The 22,364-nt window shown below is 36.1% G+C and overlaps 1 protein-coding gene across 2 annotated transcripts; it reads left to right on the top strand.

The window, feature by feature from the left end:
- Positions 1-1,901: 1,901 nt before the first annotated feature.
- LOC306856693 (interferon regulatory factor 2-binding protein 2-B) lies at positions 1,902-7,807 on the top strand. Of its 2 annotated transcripts, XR_013783036.1 has the most exons (3): positions 1,912-2,880; positions 6,043-7,088; positions 7,308-7,799. XR_013783036.1 is itself a non-coding variant. In XM_079396093.1 (2 exons), exons 1-2 carry the CDS (start codon positions 2,118-2,120, stop codon positions 6,768-6,770), a joined length of 1,491 nt encoding a protein of 496 aa, XP_079252219.1. In that variant the 5' UTR covers positions 1,902-2,117; the 3' UTR covers positions 6,771-7,807. The 2 variants fall into 2 exon arrangements, 1 of the variants encoding a protein (XP_079252219.1); XM_079396093.1 differs by having other exon boundaries at positions 1,902-2,880; positions 6,043-7,807.
- The last annotated feature ends 14,557 nt before the right edge of the window (positions 7,808-22,364 follow it).

Raw genomic sequence — 22,364 nt, 5'->3', positions numbered from 1 at the left:
TGGGAAAGACGCTCAGACAGACGGAGAGAGGGGAAAAACTATGTTGCTGCAATGCTGACATAATTCCCTATTTCACTGTGCAACATAATTTTAATGCTTGCTTTCATTTTGGAAGAGCTGCACCTATGACCTACATGCAGCCAAGCAAGATTATTGGCCAACTCACTTTCGGTCATGCATAAATGCACGAAGAAAACCCCCCTAAAATTTGGAAAGACAGAACCACGTGGTCTTCGCTAAGGGACTTTCCATAATTTTGTCAGCCGTCATGAATCACATGCTCTTGGCAGGCATGAATCAGGCTTTGAGTCTGAACGAAGTCCAGAACGGATGAATAATCTACCAGCGTAGATATTCCAGACACACACGGCTCCCAAGTGCACCACTGATTAAATCAGTAAAAACTCCCTAAGAACTGCTGGGAAGTCAGAAGCTCATTCCAGTGGTTGTTGTTTTGTGCGTTTGAGGTTATGGAAGAGTTAAAGGGATGCAGTGGCGCGTGACGTTGCATTGGCAGGCGCACTGGAATGTGAGGGTTTTAAGATCACATTTAGTAGTGCACTTAAAAATGGTTTTGTGCAACCAGTTACCATTGCATTGGATCTCCAGTTGGGTCATTGCTGCTCTGCAGAACCATATGAACGTATCAACATTTTATATCCAAAATATTAAGACGTATGTTGGGGACACAGGAATATAGGAAACCTGTTTGATCTTTCTGTCAGAGAATGAATTGTGTAATACAATGTGTTTACTTTAATAACTTCTTAATTACATATATTCATTGCTTTTTGATACAGGTATTTTACCGTATTTGGATTGGATTTTTGGTTACCATTGCATTGGATCTATAATTGGGTCATTACTGCTCTGCAGATCCTTATGAACTAAAGTTTTGTGTAACTTGATTAGTTACACAAACTTGGATGCCAGACAGGATAGAAATAAAGAGCTAAAGTTGCTCGCTGAGGGATTGACAGATTACATGAGGAAGGAAGATCATTGTTTTATTTCTTAACCATGTTTTGACATTTTGATCATTTCAAGCATGATATTAGACTGACAAACCAAATAATAACTCAAAATAACGTCATTGCAAATAGGTTAAATGGGACTTTTTTCCCCCCAGTCATCTCAATGGTAAAATGTGTCCCAGTTTACCTGAATTCACCTTTGGTACTGTTGTTTGTTAAGGTTGTTTCCCCACACTTGAGCGTTACTTGAGAATGATTCATTGTTTTATGGATATTATCAAAGACGGAAAGAGATACTGGCAACACAGAAAAGCTATAAAATGAGTCATATTCTGTTTGATCAAAGATTTCCATTTAAAACATGTGAGTTCAACATTTTATCCAAAATATTAACACATGTTGGAAAATTAAACCAAATAGTAGGAAACCCAATTGATCTTTCTGTCAAGAGAGTAAAATATGTGTCCCTGGAGCACAAAAGCAGTCATCAGTAGCATAGGTATATTTGTAGCAATAGACAACAATACATTATGGGTCAAAATTATTGATAGAACTTCATTAGGACAACTTTAAAGGTGATTTTCTCAATATTTCGTTTTTTTTGCACCCTCAAATTCCAAATTTTTAAATAGCAAATAGCACAACGCTTATGTATTAAGCTTTCAGGTGATGCATAAATCCCAATTTCAAAAAATGACCCTTATGGTTGTGTGGTCAAGTGTCACATATGTAATATTATTCGTTTACGTTACTAATTTAACGTTTTAATTACATTCTATTCGGATGAGCCTCTGTCGTCGTCAATACACACTTTTTGATACGTTTCCCCTCTTTTTGTCGATGTTTTGATCGCACACCATCAAACACGCTCTCGTTAATGAGGGAGCGCGGCGCGCATGCGCAAAGCGGGTCTCCGAAGAATCAAGTAAATAGAAGCGGCGCGGTGACGTCACCGCTCCCACACAGAGAGCTCGCGGACGCGTTGTGTAGTGCGCACACTGACATGAACTTCGGAGCGTAACTTCGCCGTTTTTCTTGGTGGGAAACTACGACGAGATTTATCTTTTTTTCTCACCCTCATCAGAACGCGCAACATTTGGAGAATAATCTAGTTGCATATTTTGTCCCCCCGTTTCCAGCAGCATGTCGTCTGCGGCGGTCGCTGCCTCGCGCAGGCAGTCGTGTTATTTGTGCGATCTGCCCCGCATGCCGTGGGCGATGATCTGGGATTTTACCGAGCCCGTTTGCCGCGGATGCGTCAACTACGAAGGAGCGGACCGCATCGAGTTTGTGATCGAAACTGCGCGGCATCTGAAACGCGCGCACGGATTCCAGGAGGGTAGATCACCGGGAACGGTGGGCAAACCGGGGAAGGACATGCAGAGCATGAACCACACGGAACCGGGCTCGCGTCCTCCACAGCCGCTGGATCGCTACCCGCTCGCGTCGGAAAGACCGCCCAGATTGGGTCCGGAGTACCAAGGGGGGCGACAAGCGAACGGGATCCCGGTGCCAAACGGGTTTCCAAAGCCCGACGAGCCTCCGGAGCTGAACCGCCAGAGCCCAAACCCGCGTCGGACCGGCGCCGTGCCTCCTAACCTGCTCCCGCTGGTTAACGGCAGCATCCCGCCGGTGCATGCGCTCAACGGGAGATCCGTGCAGATGGGGATCCCCCCGATTGCGTTAACGGCGGAGCATGTGGGCAAACGCGCGGAAGACATGAAGGACAAACACCGCGCCGACAGCATGAGCGACGCGAGCGACGGACACAAGGACTGGACGCAGAAGGGCAAGACGGTGCGGGAACTGATGACTCTGCAGAGCCTCGACCCCCGGTTTAAGAAGGAGCACGCATCGCTGGCGCACAGGATGGGATACGAGAGCAGCTCCAGTGCCTTAAAAACAGGTACTGAGCAATGCTTTCATCTTAAAGCATGCATGTAGTCTTTTAAATAAAGTGAAGCATCAGATAATACTTATGTGACCCTGGACCACAAAACTAGTCATAAGGTCACCTGAAAGCTGAATAAATAATCTTTCCATTGATGTATGGTTTGTTATGATCGGACAATATTTGTCTGAGATACAACTATTAGAAAATCTGGAATCTGAGGGAGCAAAAAAATCGAAATATTGAGAAAATCACCTTTAAAGTTGTTCAAATGAAGTTCTTAGCAATGCATATTACTAATCAAAAATGAAGTTTTGATATATTTACAGTAGGTAATTTACAAAATATCTTCATGATCTTTACTTAATATAAAATATGGTATTTTATACATAACTAGTCAACATTTACAGTTACTTGGTCAATAAAAATGATACATATTTTATAATATTGTACTGTTTTTAATGTAAATAGACAACGGTTTTATTTAGAGGAACTGATTTATTTAAAAATGTATCACCTGAATGTATTTTAGAATATTTGTGTATAGTTTAGATTCTGAAATCGCCATGAAAATAGCCTTGATGCTGCATGGCGTTAAAAAGTGAATAAATCAAATAAATCAACGTTTAGAGTAGTTTAAAACATCCGAGCATGCCCTTGAACTTTCGATATTGTGTCCACATTCTTATTTCTAATTGTTCAATCTTTAAAATAATGCTGTAAAACGTATTTATATGTGCATTCGGCTTTTAAAACATCAAAATATAATTTTAAACTCTAGATTTTGTGTCGGGAATTCAATCTTTAGAATAATTGTGAGATGTCAAAACATGCTCAGGCGTATTTATTCATGCATTCGCCGTTAAAACAGCAGGGCATGCTTTCAAACTCCAGTTTTTATGTGCACTCTCTTGTTTTTAACTGTGTTCCACCTATAGAACTGTCAAAATATGTTGTAAAGCTCTAGATCTTAGTCTTTTGAAACATCAGAGCATGCTTTTAATCTCCAGATTTTGTCGTATTTTTAAACTGGAATCAGCATTTTGAATAATTTGAGGTGCCAAAACATGCATTTGTGTTTAAATCTGTATAAAACATCTGAGCATGGTGCTAGATCATGCATCTTGATTCCTTTAGTTTAATATTTTGTTCCTGCTTTCTTAAAAGCATGCTTTAAACTCTCTAGGTTATGCATTGGTAATGTTTGGAAGCATAACAGATGCACTTCGCTGCCATTTCATCATCTGGTGGTCGGCGCATGGCACATTTTCTCTGGAGCCAGAAAGTAGTGCCAACAACAGGTCATGCATGAAGCGCTGAACTAGCAAAGGGCTGTTTAGTCAAGTATTGCATCTCTAAAGCCTGCAATACACTTCATTAATTTTGCCCAGATTTTCTGCAGATTTTTGACGCTAGTTGCCGAAAGTCAAAGCCACTCTGCAGATTTGAGTTGACAGATTCCACAGAAAATCTCGTAGTGTATGATGGTCACAGACTCTAATTTTTCAACTTCAAACTTTGATTCCATCCAGTCGGAGGATATCAAACATGTTTCATATTTTCAGCCGATTTTAAAACCGAGTCACGCGTCTCCTAGCAACAAGGCGCACGTTTCTGCGTGATTTTGTTGTGATCGGAACGACTTCACAGTGTGCTCTTGTATCCTAGTTCATGTAGCGTATGATGGCTAGTTTTCCTCTGTCACTATTTACAAAGTCGGTAAGTGTAACATGCCTAGTGTTTTAATAATCTGTTCAGATGTTAAAAGTCATGTAGTGTATTCCAGCACTGAAAGATAAGTCCACTTCCACAATAAAACCATCCAAGATGTTCATGTCTATCTTTCTTCAGTCACAAAGAAATTAAGTTTTTTGAGGAAAACATTCCAGGATTTTCCTCCATATAGTGGACTATAATGGTGGCCAACGATTTCAAGGTCCAAAATGCAGCTTCAAAGGGCTCTACACGATCCCAGCCGAGGAATAAGGGTCTTATCTAGCAAAACGATTGTTTATTTTCTGAAAAATTTCATATTTATCCACCTTTTAACCACAAATGCTCGGCTTGCTCTAGCTCTGCGATGCACATCTTCACACATTACGTAATCCTGTTGGAAAGGTCATGTGCGGTTAGTTCTTCGTTTTTGTTTCCATCTTGCTAGATAAGGCCCTTATTCCTTTGCTGGGATCGTGTAGACCCGTTGACGTTTAGACCCTTAAGAAATTACATTACATTTTGTCATACATTAGTCATGACAAAAAATGTCTGATGTATATTTCTATGAGCGATTATAAGGTTACCTAGCTTAGCTTGTTTAGTAGATTGTTGGAAAGTAAGTCACTACAACTAACACAGCTTTCCTGTAGCTCAAATAGTAGAGCATGGCGCTGGCAACGCCAAGATCATGGGTTCGTTTCCCAGGGAAAGCAAGAGCTGATAAAAATGTAAAAACTGTAACTTGAATGCAATGCATTTTGCTTTGGATAAAAGCATCTGCTAAATGCATAAATGTAACACGGAGATAAGCCTGTGTGTGAACTGATATCAGGCTAATATTGTAGATCTACCGGTGTGTTTGGTTTTGCTCAATATGATGTTAAGTGCAGTGGGTTCTAATTGCTGCGGTTCTAATCCCCTTTATTTATATATCGCTTTTAACAATACAGATTGTGTCAAAGCACTTAACAGTATCAAATTGGAGGATAGAGTGTCAGTAATGAATAATAATAAGATTAAACACTCAATTTTCAGTTAAAGGCATTTCATTATAATTCAGTGATGTCATTGTCTAGCTTAAATAGTATCTGTGAAATCAAGTTGACGATAATCACTAGAAATTAAGTGTCCCCACCTGAGCAAGCCAGAGGGCTAATACGTGTCTAAATACGTGACGTCTTCAGTCCCAGACGAACATAAAATATTATGTGGAGGATGCAAAATAATTATAATATGACCGCGTCTCCATGCCGTGTACACACATCTATCCTTACAAGTACAATTTTAGCTGTATTATTTGTATCCCCTTCAAAAAAATTGCTCTTGAGAAACTTTGTTTATTGTCCACTCCTACTGTTAGATGAAATGTACACCCTTGGATGGGTGTGGGCAAATTATCAGGAAATTTTAACTCTGTGAACTTATCTTTTAAGTCAAGTGTTTATCTCTCTCTCCCTGCAGATCGCGGTAAGCACTCTCGGGGCATTAAAAGGAAACCCTCTCCCGAGCCGGACGGGGAAAGCAGCGCCGCCAAGATGAACGGCGAGAGTCAGCCGTGGTTGCCGTCTCCATCCGAGGTGCTCAAGATGTCCTCGGGATTCGCCGCCGCTCCTCCCTCCACGATCTCCCCGCATTCGCGCACTACACCGCCAGAGGCATCCACCGCCGTGCAGAACGGCCAGTCACCGATTGCCGCGCTCATTTTGGCCGCGGACAACGCCGGTACCGGCTCGCCTAAAGACGCCGGAAACCAGGTGCACTCCACGACCACGTCGGCCGCGGGACGGCGGAACAGCGGAAGCCCACAGTCGCCCTCGGCTGGACAAAGGCGGCTCGCGTTGGGAACGGCAACCGCGCACATCCCAGGCATGGACCCGCAGGCCGGGCATCCACAGAGCATTCCCGATTCCTCGGTGCCGCCCGGAAGCGTGCCGTTGTGCTGCACCCTGTGCCACGAGCGCCTCGAGGACACACATTTCGTCCAGTGCCCGTCGGTGCCGTCACACAAGTTCTGTTTCCCGTGTTCTCGCGAGAGCATCAAACAGCAGGGGGCGACGGGAGAGGTTTACTGCCCGAGTGGTGAGAAATGCCCGCTTGTTGGATCCAACGTACCCTGGGCGTTCATGCAGGGCGAAATAGCCACCATTTTGGCTGGGGACGTAAAGGTTAAAAAGGAGCGGGACCCTTGATTTTTTTTCTTCTTTTTTTGCGCAAAATATCCCCCAGGTTTAAAAAAAAAAGTACTCTTCCATAATGTACTTGTCAAATGATTAATCGTGATTAATCGCATCCAAAATGAAGGTTTTTGTTTACATAATAAATGTGTGTGTACTGTGTATATTTATGTATATATAAATACACACACATACAATGTAAACAAAACGTTTATTTTGGATGCGATTAATCGTGATTAATCATTTGTGACAGCACTATAGTGCTCTATTTTCGCGCACTAATTTTGTACTTAATATACTAAAAATGATTCTTTAGTACTTAAGATCAACTAAGTGTACTCAACTGTGCTATTTTGGGATACACCATGAATAAGAAGTAAAATGTGCTTTTAACATACTATCTCTGTATTTAAAAAATGCATTTACCACTTGAACCCATCTTTCCTACACTAGTGTACTCAAGTGGTGACTAAATACACTTTTTAAATACAGAGATAGTATGTTAAAAGCACATTTTACTTCTTATTCATGGTGTATCCAAAAATAGCACAGTTGAGTACACTTAGTTGATCTTAAGTACTAAAGAATCATTTTTAGTATATTAAGTACAAAATTAGTACATGAAAATAGCGCACTTTAAGTACATTATAGAAGTGTACTTTTTTTTTTTAACCTGGGCCACCAATCGTATTGCATACCATCCAAACGTGAACTAACTGGACATGTACATATTGAACTTAAGGGAACTGTACACTTGGTAAACATGGCTGTATAATTTTTTTGATTTTCCCTTTTTTGAATACATTGTGTTTCTATATTTTTTCCGAAGATAAAACGGTATGTACGCGCTATAACAAACCCCTTTGCCCCATTCAGTGGTTGTTCAGAGCAAACGCTCGGTGTACTAGTAGACCTGGTGGCAGTCCATGTTTAAACACAGAATGTGACTAATACTCTTTAAGCACTTGGCAAGAATTGAAACGCTTTTAGCTGTATTGTATGCACTTGTTTAAAAATTGCCAAATACAATTTCTGACCTTGTAATAACAATCTGACGTGTCTGTGGTTGGCTTATTGTCTGCCCTCGCTGAATCATGCGATGTGGATGATGCAATGACCTCAATGAGTGCGAAAAGGGAACTAAAAAAACACAAGCGGCAGCTCGGGAGATTTTGTCCTGGTGCATGCTGGGAGTTCATCGCCTCGATAACGGTAACTGATATCATGACTGTTTGCACAGCTAAAGTAACCCAAGAATGCATGAATTTGGAAGAGTATCTGTGTTTTTTTCTCCTGTAACATGCAGGCTGTGACTTGTATCACACATTGTTTTCGGCCTCCATGTGGAGTAACCTAACGCTGCGTGCAAGACGACACTCCGCGTCTATTTTTACTCACATGCTGTGCGTTGAGGAGCTCGTAAATCTTTCCTTTGGCCTTTTTTGGTGGATAAAGACCTGCGATGTTAAACATTAGAGCTGCGTTAGGATGACATGCTCTCCAGGCGCAGATGGGGCATTTTAGCATCTGACAAGGCTAGTTCATGCTTCAAAAATACATTTATTGGTAACTTAGTTAACATAAACCAACAACAAAATACATCTAAAGCAATTATTAATCGTGGTTTAATTTAAATTCCGACATTTACTAAGACATTCAACACATTAAGTTGAATTTGTAAATATTATTTGCATGTTATTTAAGAACTACTAAATGCATTTTTATTAACTAACATAATAGCTCATTTTTAGTTAATGCATTAATGGAAACTGGAGCATGACTTGTGCATAATTTCAATGGTAACACTTTACAAAATGCTCTAGTGAGTTAAAATGAGCTTACATTTGTTACAGTATTTGTAAGTTTTTAGTCCTTTCAATAGTATTAACAGAAAACATTCATTTAATAATGTATTAGTAATTGAAATGTGCATGAACTATGATTAATACATGCTTTAGATGTATACTAATACAGTTAACGAATAGAAACACTTGAGCTGGTTATTTCTTAGTCTTGCACTAATCAGCTTTTTTCTGATTTAATGAGAAGAGTCAAACTGAACTGTTCAATTTAATTAATTATTGTAAATTTCAACATTTAACAATACGTTCAACAGATTAAGTTCATATAATTTACATGTTTTTATGAACTAACAATGAACAGGTTGAATGAACATTTAAAAACATGCATAAATATTTTATTGCCCATTATGAGTTAATGCATTAACTAATGGAAACACTCGAGCTTGTTGTTTTCCAGTCTTGCACTAATCGGCTTTTGTTAGATTTAATCAAATTGAACTGTTCAGATGCATTAATTATGGTGCAGGCTTAAGCCGTCGAGCTGTATTATCTGAGGCGCGCTGTAGCATATGCTTAATAAAATGTGGCGGATCACGTGGTCGCTGTGCTGGAATTCCTGAGTCACGCTCGGACGCCCGCCTCCCTCTTCACTGTTCTCACACAGCACTCAAATGAATGGAGATCTGTTCTTGCACAGGTCACATGCATTCCAGTTAACCCTTTCACCACCGCCATGACCTGGAAAACCGATTTGGCTTCTAACTGGAATATTTTCATTGCTTTTTCATTTTTAGCCATTGAATATCTTCAAATTTAAAGTTTTTGTTTCGTGCATGTTTGTTTTTAGCCAATTAAAATGCATTGACAAGCATGCATTGCAAAATACGTCATCTTAACACGCTGACAATAAGCAGGCATTTGTATCCAAATCAAAAGCAAATATTGATCGGATGATTCAGACGGCATTAGCTGCGGTCGCCTGGAGAATTCCAGCCATGCCAGCACATCTTTTCAGCATTTGTCGAAACTCAACACCCCGAGGGGGAAAAGACTCTCGTCAGAGATGAATCGCTCTACTCCCGTTATGCTGTAGCTCTTTCTGTCTTTTGTTTGCGCAGCTGTCCCTCCCTCCCTCAATGGTTAGCGTCAGATGGATGTTTTCAGCCCAGATTTTTGTTATCGTCTTATATAAGATCATTTTGTTATATGCACTCTGTTTTACTTAAAATCCTACATGCATTCAAAAATCTATGCAATGCAAATATGGCGAAATCGCTGGCCTACTGTATGTTGTTTAAGCTCGTCTGACACAAATTGAACCAATGAGCATTATGATGTGTTTTGCAATGTGTGAAATCGAGTTTGCATTGACATAAAAGTTAACAACATAAACACTAAGCCATTTGAAATTCAGGTCGGGATGGTGCATGGGTGCATTTTCAAAACAAAAGCACTTTGGATTTAGTTGTATCGTGAAGTGATTAGAACATCAAACTTAGAAGGTCAATGCAATATCATTTTTTATCTTGCGTATAATTGATTTGATGAATATTTAATCATTTCCAAGCTGCATAGGTTCAGAGCTACTCAAACCTAATAAGAGACTTTTTTTTAGTTTGGAGTGTGTTCAGTTCGCAGTACTTGTGTAGGGTTGGGTTGGTTTGTTTAGACTAAGATGCTTGGTTCCAGATTAACAAGGAACAGTATCTCACAGGAATATAGTGAAGAGTCAGTCTTTGAAGGTAAAAACCCATTTGAGAAATAGACTTTTAACAATATACTCTTTATTGAGTGATGCCATTAAAGAACCATTTTGGTTCCCCAAAGAACCTTTCATGCAACAGTTCATAAAAGAGCCAGTAAATAACTTTTTTATTAATCTGAAGAGCTTTTTTCAACTTTTTGTGCAACGGAAAGGTTTAAGGTTCTTAATAGAACCATTGATGCTAATAAAGAAGCTTTATTTTTTTACAAGCGTAACATATAAACCTTTTAAGAAAGACCTTTTGTTATATAACTACAACTGAAATATTTAGTTTGTATACTTAAAACCATTGACAAAGTTATGAATTTATAAAAAAACAATATTCTCAGAACATCCAGTTTTCAAAATGTTTTTAAAAAGTTTTACTTGGAATGTTTTTGCTGAAGCTCACAAACATTTGTTTCCTTTTACAAACGTTAGTTTTGAATGTTCTCTTAACATTTTGAAACAAGTTGTAAGGTTTAAAAAACATTATAAACATCGGTAACACGGTTATACGGTGCCCTTGTTATTGTTGTTATTATAATAACAATAAATTATGCATAACTACATGCAAGTAATCCTAAAACAAACCCTAATCCTAACCATATAGTAAGGACATGTAGTTAATTAATATCACTCAATACTTAAATGTATAATTACACTGTAACAAGGACACCTTAAAATAAAGTGTAAGCAAAACATCTAACTAAAATGTTTCAGGAAAAAGCTTCCAAGAACAATGTATAAATAACATTTTTAGAATTTTACTAAAAAGTTTTCTTGTTTATATGAACGTTACTAAAACATTAAGGGAACATACATTTTGAAACACGTAGAAACGTAAACCCCCCCCCCAAAAAACATTGGATGTCCAACTAAAAACGTTTCAGAAAAACGTTCCATGAGCAATGTATAAATGTTTTGAGCATGATATTTAAAACATTTCTTGTTTATGCGAACGTTCTATCACAAACATTATGGAAACATTACTTTTGAATGTTTTCGGAACATTTTCAAAGAAGTAGTAACGTTTAAAAAATATTAGATAAACAACGTATGAATAACATTAAATTGCATTCTTTTAACTTTAAAGAAAGAACATTGTCAGAAAGTTCTGAGAGAATTTCTTGCTGGGTTGTGCCATCATTTCTCATTCGATTACATAATTTTCAGTGCTTCATGGAATGAATAGTTCATCCCTTCATAGAAGATGATTTCCAGTCCTCATTTGCATAGAATGTTGTGATTCAACACTAAACTGGTTGGTCTAGTTCATGGCTTAGAACTATTTACTAAAGAATTGTATGTAATCCTTCAGCAAGAGAAAGACTTCCGGAATGAAGCCGGCGCTCACACAATGTCTGCAGAGAGAAGTAGACTGTTGCCACGTCAGCAGTTTTGGCCATTTGGTCTGAGGGTTCCTGATGTGTTACACGAACACGCACACATGCACAGGAGAGCCAAACACCCCAGATCACATTCCTGGGCCCCTGCGCAGGGGGAGCGAACGAGGCGGATATTTCCAGCAGTTGCTCTCACTATAATTAGACCGAATACAGGCGAACCTTCACGGCCATCAATCACACGCACTGCAACACCAAGAAAGGAACTCGTGTCCTGGTGACTGCAGGCCATAAAGGAAAAGCTTTTTATGTCGCACCAAATATAGCGATCACACACGCTCTGAACCTGGGACGTGTCATGAAAGGGCGCATTCGTTGCCTGGTTACCTGCAGGGAGAGCAAACAGCCACGTCACATGCTCATGTTCACTGGCCCAAAACTGCTGCGGAGGATAAATGGAGGGGATGGACCTGCGACAAACAGAAATCGAGTCACTAAATCAGTGCGGACAATAGAAGCAGAATAAATCTGCCTTAAAATCCATAAAATTAGTATTTTTAGTTTGGAGTGCATTCACCTCGTAGTACTTGTGTAGGGTTGGGTTGGCTTGTTTAGACTAAGATGCTTGATTCCAGATTAACAAGGAACAGTATCTCACAGGAATATAGTGAAGAGTCAGTCTTTGAAAGTAAAAACCCATTTGAGAAATAGATTTTTAACAATATACTCTTATTGGGTGATGCCATTAAAGAATCATTTTGGTTCACCAAAATACCAACTGCATAAATTTCACCCTCATTTCCTTTAATAAATCTATTGTACAGTAGGTACAGAAAAGGACCTTAAGGACAAAAATGTCATAATATCAGGGCTATTTAACTATAAAATGATACAGTCTTTGTTAATAGGCTTTCATTCTGTTGGCAAGGCTTCAAAATTACGATAATTCTAAAAAGAATTACCAGATGGTGCCATTATCTCAGGTTCGGCCTATAAAGCATATACTCACATTTTTCCTGTTTTCTGCTTTTGCTGTATTATAGAGCCAGTTGGATAAATAATGCAGCTATAATTGTGTTGGTATGGATGTCAGTGTGGTTTGTATGTGTGTCAACACAAATGTGTGTGTGTGCACCTGTAATGTTTGAGAGACAGAAATTATACTGTACTGCGAATTACAAATCCCACTGCTGTGTTTGCCAGCGGAGCTTTGCTGGAATCTAATGGGAAAAGTGCGGTACTGCACCCAAACAAAATCTTACTAAAAGCTCATTTTTTGAGATATCAACCTCAAATTCGGAACACAACTTGTTTAGATTTATGGCTTAGATTTTCTAGTATTTTTTGTGTTCAACATGTTTTATAAAATATATATTTTATATGAAAAAATTCTCATAAATCATTTTCAAAAACTTAAACCTCTATAACTTTTTTTGGTTTAAATTTTTTACTACTTTTTTAACTTCAACAATAATCTGTCAAAGGGTCTTCTTTAAAATGATACCAAGTCTGTCTCCCAAGCTTCAGATTTTCATGACAGTTTTTGGACATGGATATTTTTGTCCTATGTGTAACTTTTTTTAATTGATGCACAAGGTTTCATGTCTACACTTACGGTTGACTTTCTGTTATTTATATTCCCAGCTAACAAAAATACATTCTAATAAGGTTTTGATTATGTTCCTGATAATGTTATTTTTGAATGTTCTTAAAGTGTTCTAAAAATGTTTTTCTTTCTTCAAAAACATTGAGGGAATGCTCCATATTCTCCATTTTACGAACATTATGGGAACGTTACTTTAAAATGTTTTCTCAATGTTTTGAAGCAAGTAGAAACGTTTAGAAAACATCAGACAACATCCAACTAAAATGTTTCATTAACGATGTATAAATAAAATTTTGAGAACATTACTGAAGGCCAGATAATATTAGTATTTTAAATTAGTTTGTTATATGCTTAAAATATTTACTTTATGTACTTAAAACAGTAGACTTACCATTATTTATATTCCCAGCTAACAAAAATACATTCTAATAGCGTTTTGACAACGCTTCTGATAATTTATGGAAACATTATTTCTGAGTGTTCTAAAAAAAAAATCTTTCTTCAAAGTGAATGTTACTTTATGGGAATGTTACTTTTAAACGTTTTCTCAATGTTTTGTAACGTTTAGGAAACGTTAAAGAATGTTGAACTAAAATGTCTCAGAAAAACGTCTCATGAATGTTGTATAAATAACGTTTTGAGAATATCATTGAAGACCAGATAATATTAGTATTTTAAATCTGTTTAATGTTATGTGCTTAAAATATTTAGATTTTGTACTTAAAACTGTCAACTTGCTGTTATTTATGTTCACAGCTAACAAAAAATGTTTTAATAACATTCCTATTAAGTTATGGAAACAATATTTCTGAATGTTCTTTAGTACAATGTTTTTTATTTAGTTTTTATGCTAACGCCAACAAAAACATTAAAGGAATGTTCCATTTTTTAATTTTTCAAATGTTATGGTAATGTTACTTTTGAATGTTCTCTGAACGTTTTCAAACAAGTAGTAACATTTAGAAAACATTAGACGATGTCCAACTGAAATAAACGTTACTTTTAAACGTTTTGAATGCTCTATGAATGTTTTGAAATGCTAACGTTCACATTAAACGCTTGTTTATGTGAATGTAAGCAGTAACATTAAGAGCAAATTTTTTCATTGTATTAACATTATGGGAACGTTATTTTTGAACGTTCTCTTAACGTTCCGAAACAAGTAACGTTTAAAATAACATCCAACTAAAATGTTTCAGAAAAAAAACATCATGAAATGTTTTGGTATGTTTTGCAATGCAAAAATCTAAATCGAGTTTTTGGTTTATAATTATTCTTCCTTAGTTTAGAAAATGTTAGATTTAAAAAAAAATTGGTGAAATAGCTAACTATCTTGTTTTTTTGTGCAAGCCAGTCTGAAACCCTTAGAGATGGACTGAACTAATGAACGTTATGGAAGTTTTTGGGTTACTGAGAGTTTTTGGATGGTGATATTTTAGGCTTGAATTGAGAATAACCAATCAAACGCCCAGACTGAGCTGAAACATGAAATGGGCCTCCAATAATTCTAGTAGCATAATTAATCAAAGACTTCAGCTCATAAGATATGCTTTATGTAGTTTCGTCTGTACATGTGGCTGACTCGCCTTTTACAAACCCAAACTTTTTTTGTACACCAAGTTCAGAGAGATCGTGTGAAATCTTACCCATGTGATTTTAGCCTGGCGTCTTTTATAACGAAACCCTCCCTTAATTATTCGGCAGTGAAATGACAGTTTTCCTCTGAGTGCTGTGTCTAAAGAGGCCAGTTTTGGGAGGGGGACTGAAATATTATTCCAGAGCGTTTTCAACTCCGGCCTCATTCTCCTGAGCCGTGTGGCAACTTTGAACATGGTGTCCCATTACAGGAAGCCAGATCTCAGAGATTGGCTCTTTGAAGTGGATCTCTCATATCCTTTTTGTTAAGATGCCTTTCAAGGAGACGGCTGTGTTTTGGTGCAGATGGCATTGGACGTCCTGACACCATTTAGAGGGGTTGTTTTCTCTCTCAGATGTGTTAAATGAAAACTTTGCAGTGAAATATTCCAGGGGACAAATTTAGGTTATAGAAACGTTGTGGGAACGCTGTTTTTAAGTGTTACTAAAAAGTTTAAATGTCCAGTTTTTTATTGTGATTATAATGTTATTTAAAAGTTACAAAAACTCTAACTTTGAACTTTTTCACTCCAAATATGGTATTTGAACATTTGTTTAATATTCTAAAAATGTAAAAATTTAGAATGTTAGAATGTTATTTTAAAACTTTCCTTACAACATATACTGACTTTATTTTCACCCAAAATATGACATTATTTGAACTCTTATTTTTAATATTCTAATAGCATTAAATTGTTCAGTTTTATCATAATTGGAACGTTACTAACGTTATAAAAAATAAATCTCAATACTCTAAAAATTTTAAAATGTTTTCCTATCATAATAGAAGTTACAAAACATTCCTTGCAACATTCTACAAACTTTTTCACCCAAAATAAAATCTTATTTGAAATTTTTTTAATATTTGAAGAACTTTTAAAATGTCCAGTTATAACATTATTTAAAGATTATGCTAACATTTCTTACAATGTTGTACTAACGTTATTTGCACCAAAAATATTATTATTTTTTTAAATCTAAGAATGTTTTCTGTCAATATTATGAGAATGTTTATCAAATATTAACGCCGTAAGAACATTCCAGAAACATTACTTTAAGAACGTTTTGTCCTAACATTTATATAACTCTTTATAAATGTTAGTGACAGCTGTGAGAATGTTCCCTGTTAGCTGGGATCCACCCAGCATGGGCCAAAGTCATGAAAGAAGAAGGAGCGGAAAGAAAAGAGGGAGTAAGAGTTTGCTCTGACCTCATTTGTTAATGTGTAGCAGGCCTTTCCGTAGGCTCTGTTTGACAAGAGTTGCACAACACAGAGCTTTGCACTTTGGCTGGCCTGCGGGCCGCTCCGGAGGCGGGTGTGTGGGTGTGGTAAAGCACGGGTAATGTTCGGCCTTGGCAAGAAACTCCCATTGGTCAGCCGTCATCGTCTGTGTGTGTTTCAGTGCTTTGTGCAACAGTTGCTAAGTGCACCGGTGGCCAAAGCGCTCCACTGTTTTTGTACTTAATAGTAATTGTTTCAAGTACAATAGTTTTGGGAGTTTCAGGCTGGAACTGAGAGAGCGAAAATCGAATAAGAAACACCATTGAGAATAATGAGAATTACTCAACCATCTGAACACAAAATAATAATCATATGTCAAAGTGTTAATGTTAAAATCCTCCTAAATTATGATTAATTATGTGTATATAAATACACACATTCATGTATATATTTAAGAAAAATTTTGTTTATATATTAAATATATTTTATATATTATAAATTATATGAATATAAATATATACATGTATATATTTTCTAAAATATACTGTATACTGTATGTGTGTGTCTTAATATATACATAATAAATATACACAGTTCACACACATATATTACATAAACAAAAACTTTTATTTTGGATGCGATTAATTGTTGCCCAGCACTAAAATAAATATATAAATGCTTTTTATTTTTTAAAACAAGAAAAAAATTTAATTATATTTTTTCATAAAATATAAATATATTTTTAATGACATCGGAAAAAACAGGAAATTATATTATGTGTCATAAAATAAATATATTACAAAAACATAAAAACAGGAAATTGTTTTTCACAATATATAAAAAAAGTATATAAATACATAAAACAGAAAAGAAGCAAAACAATAAATTGTTTTTCATAAAATCTAAATATATATATTTTTTAAAACATCAGAACAAAACATTTTATTAAAAACGAGAAATTATATTTTTCATAAAATATAAATATGTAAATATAAAAAAATATATAAATGTATTTTTTTATTTTATATAATACTATAAAAACATTTAAAAAAAACAATACATTTGAAAATATATATATAAATTATATTTTCCATAAAAAAAAAAGCATTTTGGCTAATATAGGCCTGGAAATGTTTTCATGATGTCCAAATATTTCTTCATATCATCACCATCTCAAAATGTTATGAATTAACCAGGATGATTAAGCACATGGTAGTCATAACCAGTGAGGCATGGCTGGCCCCGCCCCTCTCCCCTCATTGGGCAGGGCTTATCTCGCAGTCACTTGACCTTTGGCCCCACAGATCTGTGGGTAAGAAAATAAACACAAGCACACCCGTCACATCTGGAGAGCAGTGCTGATGAACATTGACCACTGGTTAACAAAGATGCCTTCAGGCCATGTGAGTATAGACTGTCAGGAACACAAAGTCCACTGTGTGTGTGTGTTTTGAGGGTCAGAGTAAAGAAAACACTGGATACGTATCGGGATTTGCCAGAAACTACGTTATGAATGGTTAGTGTATTAACTCTGTGCTTGTCATTCAGTCACCATTGAGAAACACATCGGAGCAGTGACAATTACAGAGGGTTTGAGCCCCAGTTAAGTGTAAACAAAGTTGAATTCACTCTGTGTTGAAATATTCTGTTATATAATACATAAGGCATATTTTTCAGTGTCATGAAACAATGTTTCAATGACCACAACATGTGGGCTACAAATGTAACATTCACTATCAAAGGTACAGAAGCTTGTTTCTGCTGTGGCATACAAAAATAATTATATATTAAAAGTAATTGCAACTTTTTTTCTCACAAATATAACTTTTTTCTTGCAAGACTGAATGTATAGCTCACAATTCACACTTTTCTATCGTAATTCGGTGAAGAAAAGTCATAATTGTGAGACAAAGTCTGAATTGCGAGATATAAACTCAGAATTACATTATATATAATGTCTGAATTGTGAAAAATAAATTAAAGTTTATATCTGCAAGATATAACCTCAGAATTGTGATGTACACATAATTGCGAGAATTAAAGTCAGAATTTTGAGATAAACTCAGAATGGCAACATATCAAATCAGAATTGCGAGATATAAAACCAGAATTATGAGATATAAAATCAGAATTGCGAGATATAAAATCAGAATTATGAGATATAAAATCAGAATTGCGAGATATAAAATCAGAATTATGAGATATAAAATCAGAATTATGAGATATAAAATCAGAATTATGAGATATAAAATCAGAATTGCGAGATATAAAATCAGAATTATGAGATATAAAATCAGAATTATGAGATATAAAATCAGAATTATGAGATATAAAATCAGAATTGCGAGATATAAAATCAGAATTATGAGATATAAAATCAGAATTATGAGATATAAAATCAGAATTATGAGATATAAAATCAGAATTGCGAGATATAAAATCAGAATTATGAGATATAAAATCAGAATTATGAGATATAAATTCAGAATCACAAGATATAAAATCAGAATGATGAGATATAATAATAATAATAATAATTATATTTTTATTATATTTATATAATTATTGAATTATAATTATTAATTATTATTATTATTATAATTGAGCTATAACCTCAGAATTGAGAGAATTAAAGTCAGAATTTTGAGATAAACTAATTTTTACATTATATATAATGTCTGAATTGTGAAATATAAATTCTGAATTGAGATATAAACTCAAAATTGCCAGATATAAACTCAGAATTACAATATTTATAATGTCTGAATTGCAAAAAAAAATAACTCAGAATTGTGGGATACTAACTAAAAATGTTGAGATATATAAACTCAGAACTGACTGTTACCATGATTGATATCCAATTTTACAAGTAATTTTATAATATGCATGTTTTGATGGGCTGAAACTGGTGTCTATTATTGCCAAAAAATACAAAGTGCATGAGAAAAAACAGCTGCACGTCTCATTTCAAAGTAACGAGACGAGTCGACCTTAAAGAGCACGGCAGAGCCTCTGTTAGCGAGTAGATGAGTCTGAATAATGAGCAAGCCGTGTTTTAGCTGTGTCCCATTAACCTTCCCATCCATATGAGATCAGAGATGGCGGCGGGAGCGAACACAGATCAGCTGTTGCACGGTTGTTGCACCATCACTTGAGCCGACATGAGATGTTAAAATATGTATAAAGATGATTTCACAGAGCTGCCGGGCAAATCGAACGCTGAGACTCAAAGGGAGGATACACATCACAGCCGAGTGAAGAAATTTCACTAAAAAATCAATGCAGAAAGGCTCTATGAGGCAAAAGAGTGAAATAAACGAAGGCCTTTTGAGTGGAAAACGCTCAGAGATAATAAAATCGCCTTTTTAAAGACATTTTTTCAGCCTCTCAGAAGGAACATCTGATGTGAAGACTGTCTCGGAAACCTTGTGATCTAACCAAAATTGACTGTCTTTGGCTTTTTTTCCAGAGCAGACTCCTTCGTCCTTGTTCCCGGCCTGTTATGACCTGGTTTTCCTCACAACCTTCTGTAATCTTTCTGTCCGCTGTGTGCTGCGTGAGAGAGAGACAGAAAGAAGATGTCAATAAGGTATCATGAAAGCAGCAGACATGAAGAGAAACTACAAAGAGCAAACAAAATACAAATACAAAAAAGGTCTTAAGTCTTAAATTTCACTTGTTCATATCTGTAGAAACTGTTATATCTCGCAATTCTGACTTTTTTCTCAGAATTGCAAGTTTATATATCACAATTCAGACTTTTTTATAAAACAGAATATGGGTGATGTTCTTTCTCTTTTTTACTTCTGATCTGCTTATCAAATTTTAACCAAATCAATGACACACATGTGAAGCTGTTTTTGCACTGATCCCACACTTATTTAATACCAGACATGCTTTTATGTCTTTTGGTTCACACATTCATCAGTTTTCAAATACATGAGAAACAAACTAAGATAAAGTAAGACATTTCATTTCCGTAAACAGCAAAACTAATGTTATGAAACACCTGAGATGCACAGCAATTCTATTCTATGTTCTTACAGTATACAGTAAGTTTTTCTGCAACATGAACAACTTAACCTGTGTTTTGCATTGTGCCTAATGACCCAGCTTAATTATAAGTTCTGTTTTGCCTTTGATAAGTCTGTTTTGTACTTGTGCATTACTCTATTTTTCTTCAATGCTCACATTTGGATTTCCAGGGACTTTTCTGCATCTTCTCTAAAAATCGATGGCAGTATTTGCAGCGTTTCTTTGTTGTTTTGTAGTGCAAACCCATCATGATGCACTTATGCAATTAGTACTTATCTGGCATTTTATATATATATATATGAAGAGCTTATTTGCAAAAACGGATAGCTTTTTTTCAAGAATCATGTTTTTTATTATGCTATCATGTTTTTATTGTGTTAGTTAGCTAGTAGTTTTTAGTAATTTTGTACCTAATTAAAATAACCCAACTGCAGTTTCATTGAAATTAATTGGAATGCACAATGAAAAAACTTGATTTTTGAAAATCGTTAAAAACTGAGTTATCTGTTTTTGCAAATGAACTCTTCATATATATATATACATTATTTTATTGGATATGATATCCAATAAAATAATGTACTTGAAGCATAAACTTAAATCTAATCTACTTTTTTTTCTTCATAGAAATAGCTGAAATAAGACAAAAATTAAAGCTGCCTCAAATAATGCAGTTTGCTTGATTTTGTGTTCTACAGTATGCAGACACATTTCTAGCGTTGAACTGCACTTTTCTCCTGCCCTAGGTAGAGATTAGTATGTTACCAGACACACATTTTCTTCTTCTTCTTCCTTTGCATGATGAATGCCCTCTCGCCCTGCCACCAAGACGCTCTATTTTTAGCCCTGATGTCAAAAAGAGGCCTGCAGGAATCTCTGTGGGCCACGATTCACATGACAGATGAAATCATCACAAAGTACAGTCTCTCTTTCTCACTCCCGTGCTGCGAATAGAGTCTGTGAAATGGAAATGAGTGTTGCTTTTTTTGTCCTCGTGACACGAGAAACTAGGCGCTCATGTGAACGATGGCTCTCAGATGCTGGAACGCCGTCAAATCCACCAAAAAACTGGAGCGCCGATGGAGGGAGGGAGCGAGGAGAGAACAAAAACAACTCAGAGGACCAAAAGATTTCGACAAAGGAGAGGGGGAAAGAGAAGCAGACAGGCCAGTTTTTGTGTGCTAGACAGACATTGTTTAGGGCGAGGAGGATTCGATCAGCTGATAACGTGAGGTGATGATAAAAAGCTCTTCTGGGTTTTTGTACCTGAACAAAGGCACTGGCAAGGGTTCTTCAGTTTGGCACGCTTCAGGAGTCACACACCGGTTGTTTAGTCAGATACAGGATCAGGAGGGGGTTCACCAGAACTACAGACAGGTCTTAACATGGCCGTCCTGCTCTATAACACCAAAAACTGCAAAAGAATCCAATCCACCCTAGTGAAAAGCTGAATTTTCAGCATCATTACTCCTGTGGCCAGTGTCACATGATCCTTCAGAAATCACTCTAATATGCTGATTATCAGTGTTGTAAAGCTATGCTACTTTTCTTTTCTAACAGTGTTTAAGTCTTTACTATCACGTTTTGTCCATTTAACATATCCTTGCTGAATAAAAGTATTAATTTCTTTAAAAAAAAGAAAGAAAAATACTCTTTTAATGGTATGTTAGAAAGGATTTCAATTTAAATTAATGCTGCTCTTTTTAACTTTTTATTCATCAAAGATTCCTGAAAAAAAAGAATCGCAGCACAACTGTTTCCAACATTGATCCCAAACGGCAGTGTAAATTCTGACATTTACTCATTAAATGCAATTTGGATAATAAGTTATTATAGTTAATATCAACAAAATCCATCTTTGCACTGCAGAAGTGGCACAGAAGCTGCATCTGAAGTGGCATTTAGATGTATTTATGAAGAGTTTAATGCAGCTCGGAGATGCCATGAATGCATTTACACTGCAGTTGCAATTGTATAAAAATGTTATGAGATTGATGTTTTACATATAAAATAGATTGTATATAGAACTATGAAATTATACTTTAAATATGAAACTAAAACTGCCAGTAGGTGACAGCAAATCACTCTTAATAAGTGAATCATTGATTTATCAGTTCAACTGATTCACTTAAAATGACTGATTCATTCAGGAATTAAGCAAGTGACTCAATGATTTTGCGTACTAGCATAATACTCGTACTATTTGTGCTATAAAAAATATG

This window comes from Barbus barbus, assembly GCF_936440315.1.
Source record: "Barbus barbus genome assembly, chromosome: 37".
Lineage (NCBI taxonomy): Eukaryota > Metazoa > Chordata > Actinopteri > Cypriniformes > Cyprinidae > Barbus > Barbus barbus.
The sequence above is the reverse complement of the archived record's forward strand: the minus strand, read 5'-3'. Positions and strand labels throughout refer to the sequence as shown.